The sequence below is a fragment of the Ixodes scapularis genome, unplaced genomic scaffold (genome assembly GCF_016920785.2).
Source record: "Ixodes scapularis isolate PalLabHiFi unplaced genomic scaffold, ASM1692078v2 ptg000058l_1__unscaffolded, whole genome shotgun sequence".
Lineage (NCBI taxonomy): Eukaryota > Metazoa > Arthropoda > Arachnida > Ixodida > Ixodidae > Ixodes > Ixodes scapularis.
Genome location: NW_024609900.1, coordinates 739,145 through 746,294, shown reverse-complemented (window position 1 = coordinate 746,294; position 7,150 = coordinate 739,145). Strand labels below are relative to the sequence as shown.

General features: G+C 44.2%; 1 protein-coding gene across 1 annotated transcript; it reads right to left on the bottom strand.

Annotated features, from left to right (window-relative positions):
• Positions 1-257: 257 nt before the first annotated feature.
• LOC115309449 lies at positions 258-6,716 on the bottom strand. The gene is made up of 2 exons (XM_029967693.4): positions 5,953-6,716; positions 258-3,282 (listed from the first exon to the last, which is right to left on the bottom strand). The coding sequence occupies exon 2, from the start codon at positions 3,280-3,282 to the stop codon at positions 862-864; it is 2,421 nt and encodes an 806-aa protein (XP_029823553.2). The 5' UTR covers positions 5,953-6,716; the 3' UTR covers positions 258-861.
• Between the last annotated feature and the right edge of the window lie 434 nt (positions 6,717-7,150).

Below are 7,150 nucleotides of genomic sequence, written 5' to 3'. Positions count from 1 at the left end.
TAATATGAAAGGATTTCTGAAACCTTATATGTGGACCTCCCCATAAATGTATAGGTTAAATTTATGCTTAAAAACATCGGTTGTTAGCAGTCGTTTTTTATAATGTTAGTTGTAATTCATGCAAATAGTTGATAATAAAGTGCCTCTCCTGCGTGCAATTTTTTGTGTTCACAAAATTTTATACGAGTTCATATTCAATTTTCTTAAAAATTACTCCATCCACAAAAAATTGGAAACCAGGGAGAAATTCTGAATGCTATCATTTTTTACAAATATTTATTGATCGAAGTGTAGCAGTAAGAAAATCAGTCTCCAGTTTACTTCTGACAACACAACATGAAATCAAAATATAATGTTTGACAAATATTCATGACATGCTGCCAGAACCTGTCACATTACCATGTCAACCTATGAAAAATATTGATTTGAAAATATGACGACATGCACAAGAACTCACACACATAAAGAAGCAGAACCCATAAAAAACCAGTCCGAGACATAAGACTTCCTAAAATATGGGCTAATGCAGTATCCTGGTGTAGATCACACAAAATCTGGAGAACCAGGAGAAAAAAGGAGACATTTGACTTTACTGTCGACAGTGACATCATTCTATTTTTACATTTATCAAAAGAAAAAAACCAAGAAAAATAAGCTGTCTTGTCCAACCATTTTAAACAATCAAAAAGCTAATTCTACTCAGTGTGTGTTGTCCAACCAGTTATCGCAGCAAGAGTCAACTGAGAAAAGGTGACAGTTGTTTTCACTGCCTGTTTTTCGACTGTCTCTCATCGTTGTTTAGCTAGTTTCTGCAGAGAGCACCAGAACTGAGTGGGCTACCATTCAATGATCCATGAAATCTCATAGCAATGAGTGACGTGCGCTTATAACAGTCTGTCCTTTGTGCTCCCGCATGTATAATGGTTCTGTTGTACAGTCTGTAAGTGATGTTACAACTTTGAATTCTTGCGTCGCACGGACAACATAGACGTGAAAGTGCTCGTCGAACCGGACTGTCTCAAGCACATTCCCCAAAGATAAAAGCACTTTGTTAACATAAAAAATTTGACATATATGCAGAAATTCGGGCAGAGCATCGTCAGGAACACTTTGGACAAGAACACATCCTGTTTTGTAGACCCTGCCTTCTATGCTCACAGAGTTCGCTACGAATGAATCAACAGTTTCAAGATCATGCTGAGAGATAAACTCCTTGACGCATTCAGGAAGATGTTCACAAAGTATGGGGCGACAACCTGTTGTGATGGGAACGCTCTTCTCACCAACAGCTGCAAAAGAGAAACACTGCAAAAACTGATGCCTCACTGCTAGACTGTGCGAAAGACTCTTAAAGTTGCGGATTTTACGAGCCATGTCTTTGAAATATTGGTGCTTTCCCTCGAAGCGCATCGCCCAAAGTTCAACTAATGGTCCAAACCTTTCCATGCACGACGGATAGTGAATAAGGTAGTGCATTTTGCAAGGAACTTTAACAGATGGGAACAATGTCTTGAAGTCGAGACAAAAAAAATGAATCTTCCTTTGCAGGTAGCCAATGTGCGAGACTGGGATTTTCCGGCTCATGATGATATCCATGATTTCGCGAAAAAGCAAGTAAAGTTGCCATACTTCGTGTTCTGTTGGAACACATTCGCCAACGAAAAAGGTTAGATGACGAAATAGGCAAAAGACCTGCGTGGCTGATCCTTTCATGGTTGCCTTTCCTTTAAGAAATTCACTAGAAATAGGCTCTGGCTTATTTCGCGCATCACAAGGGTCATAATTCCACTCACTAATTTCCTTGTTTAACTGTGCAAGAGTAAAAAGTCCTTGTGATATTAAGGAAGAAATGATGTGTCTTAGTGCAAATGGTATAACACCCTCGTGCAAGTCGTGCATAACGTCAGGCGGAAAATGCTGTGTGGCATTGAACCCCTGGCATGTAAGAGCACAAGCTGCAGTGACCCCATACAATGATGCAGTTGGCAGTCCAGCCTTCAACATGTTCATATGATGCTCGTGACCTTCCGGTGTGCGCAGCACGAAATCGGTCTCCAGGTGCTTGTAGTTGATTTCACAGTGCACGGCCATGCAGAACCTGCAAATCCTACCTTTGTTGAAACTACGTTTAAAGCCTCCCATTCTATGGCTCGACAGATTATCCCCAGTCAAAACAAAGACTGACCCTCTCATCACTTTTCCGTTTGCAACTATGCCTTCAGTTTCTAATCTGCTCACATCCTCAAGCAAAGGTGCAAGAATCTTAGGCAGACCATAGGAGTCCACATGGTGGTCATTCACTAAAAGTGCCAGGTGCATTCCTGATAGCGCAGAGCGGAACCTTGCAGGAAAATTCAGCACTGAGAAATACACGGCGGTCATCTTATGCTTTCCTCTTTTGCTGCCCAAAGGGTTGCACACCTCAAATTCATCAGTATATAACTGCAGGCAGATTTTGTGATGGTCACCTTCAAAGTAGGCATGGTCGCGAAATGCACTGCCATCAAACACAGAACACATATGGTTGTCAACCTTTGTGTAAGCATTAAAGTCACCCGATAAGGTTGGATGTTCAAGGATACACGTGAGGAGATCACAGAGCGGCACATACTCCATGGTGTCGTCTTTTCCATTGCTGTTGGTTCCTAGCACTACTGTACGGGGCTCAACAAGTGGAAGATGTGTCCTCCAGAACGCGTTCCGGCCAGCTGTCGTCAGTAGCCGGTCCAGTTCGTCAACACAGAATAGCTCCCTCACGTTGGCGGCCACCTCGTTGTTGAGCTGGAGTTGTTTATGTTCCAAAATGGATTTTACGAAAGAAATCACATCATTTGTGATTTCATCTAAGGTTGATTCTGGAAGTCGCCTTCCCTCTTTCCACTTGAGAAGAAGGAGAGCCAGCTGCTTTACACAGCCGCTTGGACCCTGGGTGGATTCAGACACTTGTGAAGTCTCTGTACGCAGCTCCTCTTGCCTTTCTTCTGCGTCCGGATTACTCTGTACACCAACGTCATCACTTTGAAAGGCATCCCCAACACTCGGTGCTGCATCCACCAGTTCATTCGCTCCCACGGCTCTTTCTCTTTCGACTGATCCAGGGTGATTTCTGTACACATGTTTTTTATAGGAAGCGAAGAGTTTAAATGTCCGCATGCAGCCACTTAGGCCGCACACCCAGTTGCTTTCGTACCCATGAACTGAGTGAAAGTGCCTGAATAGTGCCCTCAACGAAAAAATGTGGGACGCACACCTTGGGCACCGGAAGTATCGGACACCTGGCATCTGAAAAGAAAGAAGCCCTCTTTTCATTGATATGACCTTCGTTACGTAAGTTTGATGCTCACACTACACGCAATCAACAAGAGGCAAAGTGCAATGTAACGTTTCTAAACCCGAGAAACACCGAAAAAGGAGATGCACACACAAACGAAAAAAAAAAAAAAAATACACGCAGTCTCTAACACAGCTGTGAACTCTTCGAGACGGTGGGTGTGTGGTCCTTTTCCGTGTCTCATTTCTGTCCTCTTGTGTTTAAAGTTTACCAACGTTTTAAATTTACCTTCTTGCCTGTGCCTTTACTCTTCCTTCAGTTGCACTGACATGCAGGTATCGAAGAAATAAAAATCGAGAAGAGACAGAAAGGACAAAGTCGTGCCTTGTCCATCCTTTTCCTTTGTGTCTTTTCTGTCCATGTTTTCATTTCAAAGGACCGAGGAAACATAAAGAGCACAATCTCTTCCGACATTAAACATTACAATGTGGCGTGAAGTATGTAATTGCAATAAATTAATTTCTGCGTCAAGATAAACTAAGTTGGAAGTAAGTTTAGAGAAGATAAATTATATCATATGCCATTAGTCAGTATCATATATAAAGTTACTCGCTTCTTTTTGCCGTACTGAGTCATCGCTTGCGAACATGACTCTAAACGACAAAGCATAACTTTTATTTGGAAATATTTGTAAAACATAGAGCACGGCCACTAAACACGATGACAGGGTACAAGAAAACACATATTTTCAACTTTCAACACACAAAGTATTGTCGAGTTAGAGCAGGGGTAACCTCGCTTTACTGCAGTGATGTGATTGGCCTAAGCCGTTTTGGAGCACCCTCTGGAGCAGCCAAAACAGAGTTGTGGAACAGCAAATCTGGCTTTTGGAGCAGATATCCGTAGAGAAAAATATATATTCATTTCAAGTAGTGGACAAACGAAGGACACATTGCTCGCCGCAATCAACCAATTATTGTTAACATAGACCACCTGGGAGTCTTTCAACATGTAACTGAAATGCCAATGACATGACACATTTTGTAATGCTTCAGTTTGTGGCGATAGCCATTGAAAAAAGAAGATCGCGTGGAATAAAAGTGCCACATCAGCTCGATTTTGGAATTTGTCAGACGTAGCCGCTTTTCGTCTGTCTTTTTCTACATTTGGTGACCCGGACGTGATACAAATATATCGGACCACATGTTTAAATTTATTTGAAAATGACCAGCTTAGTAGTAGATATCACATTATTAGGTTTATTAGTAATACAATAAATGGAAGCAATCTCCGACTGATGAAGCACGTAACTACTGCCTTGTAATGCAAAATTGTCGCGCGAGCGGAGATGGCTGTTCGATCGAAACCATGCCACTCCGCTCCGCCTCAACTAATTCCCAAAATTGTATGCAAAATGTAACTGTCCAACATACGAGAAAAAAAAAAAAAAAGTCCAGCGGCACGTTCTTGCCAAGGCGGCAAACGAGGTACAAGCTAAACACAGAAAGAAAGAAAGAAAAAAAAAAAAAAGAAAGAGGAAAAAAAAAAAAAAAAAAAAAAAAAACCTGAGCGCATCGATGCAAGACATCGCGAGCCAGGATCAAAAAGTTCTTGGATCGGTTTGTGCAACGACTGAACTCGAGACAAATAAGCACGCTGTGCGGGTTCAGCATGCGGACATTGCGTTCTTTGCTTTAGCTCACTTCTCTTCACCAACTTCCTTTCGCGGCTCATTTTTCACGTACCCGGGTACGTCTCGAAAGAAAGCCTACCGAGATTAACCTAGGTAATCAATACTTCGACACTGCAGTCTTTGAGCTTAAGGTATGTTTGTAGTAGCGCATTAAACAAGAACAGGATTGTCCTTACGTTTCAGTTCAGAAAGTGCCATTACTGCAGTGACGTGGGGACGGCAACACCCGATGTCGTGCGACCACAGTGACTGGAAGGCAGGGACCAAATATGGTTGGCCACGGCCGTTGCTTTTAGGAGCGAGTGCTTCAGCCCATAAAATCACTCCCGCCGCGCAAAAACATGGTTTCGTTTCACAGCATGACGGCATGGCTGGTAACCAGCACGCTAGCGTCGTAGCGTCCGCACATGCCCATGTCTATGATTAAATTTTTTTTAAAAGACGCGAGACTAGAGACGGCAGGAAAAACCATGCAAGACCAGATGAACGATTGATGCAGGGTACTGTGTCGGACGGCTGCTTGAACCACCTAGCTCATGTGTGCTCAATTACGGTACCCGGTTTAGTTTCGGTTTTCAAAGGCGACCAATATTCGTCCTTTGGCGCAGGCTACCGTAGCAGGACGTAGCGGGGTTAGCCCCTTGGCGCAGTTTGGGGCAGCAATCACATCAGTGCTATAGAGAGTGGCTCCAGAGAAAGCCGCGTGAAGGGAACGGTGCGAAAACGAAACTTGCCGAAATAGCGGGAAAGAACGGAAGGAAAGGCGGCATCCCGATTTCTTTCCCACCAGCATGTTCATTCGCCCGCTCCGCCAAGGCTGCCAATTTTCGGTGGCTCTGCTCTGAGGAAAAAGCTGACTTTCTCTCTCCCCGGCGCTTCTTCCACGGCGAGATTTTGTGGCGGGTGGAAGATAACGCGGAACGCAGCGTGCGTCAAATTGACAGGAGCAGGCAGAGACCGAAATCAACGCGTCCTGGGTCATATATACCTTTGGATGCGTACGACGTCGCTCGGATGTGATGCTCTGCAGTGGCTGTTTCGTTAGTCAGGACGGGAAACCGAAGCAAGTGTCCACACGGCCACACCACGTGAGTGGGGACAACGTGGTCAGGACGGGGAACCGAAGCAGGTGCCCACGCGGCCACTCCACATGAGCGCAGCCAACGTAAAGTGAAGCCGTGACAGCCCTCCACGCGCTGCGAGCAGTGCCAGCAAATGCTGGACCAGCGTTACCAGATGGAAAAAAAAATCGAAGTCAGTAGATGGGCCCCATACATATCAGTAGATCACCAAACAACCAGTAGATACTAAAAAGAAAGTAAAAAAAAGACCTTTGTGTATTTCTCATTGGTCTTAATACATAACATAACATCATAAATAATATACTAAGAAACACACGTAGAAATTAGTTGCGTTTTTTGCTTGCAGCATTTTTTTTTTTAATTCCAATTTCCAGCGGCCAGGTGTAAAACACATTTTTTTCCAGAAAGCAAAATGATTACCCTTAGTACTTTCCAACGATGTAGGTACATTCCCATGCTGTATTCAACGAGCTTGTATATACTTTTTTTCTTTTTGGAGGGGGCCGGAGGTGTAAAATGGCCGCTATCTGAAGAGTTGCCGCTTCTCATAGTACGTGGACGACACTGATCTCTATGACAATTGTGGACGAAACCAAGCAAAGCCAAAGACGTATCCGTTCCGAAAGTACGCGCGTACGCGCCTGCGTTGGCCATTGAGATCAGTGGCGTTGGCTAGAGCACTATATAGCTCCTACGGAGCAGAGTAGCGCAATCCTTTGAACTCCGTGTTTTGCCGACAACATGGCCGACAGAGCGGCTCGGCGCGAGTCACGTGGTACTCAGGGTTCCAGGAGGCGGCCCGCCCTATGGGAGAATACATGGAGATCGACACAACACGGCTGATTAAAAAATGAACGGCGAGTTCACACTTTTCAAAACTAGTCTGTCGTGAAGTTAGTAAAGCACTAAACACTTTAACAAAGTTTTAACAATATCGGATACGTGTGCAAATTTTGAGAAGGCAATTTCCAAGGCAATGGCGTTTGAAGCAGACGATTTTTGCTCGCAGCGGAGATGGGCTTTTCGGGTTGGCCGGAGCGGGTCACGTGAATGGTGTGACGTCGCCGTGTCGTCTGCTGCATGATGCCGCTCAGGCAATTTTTT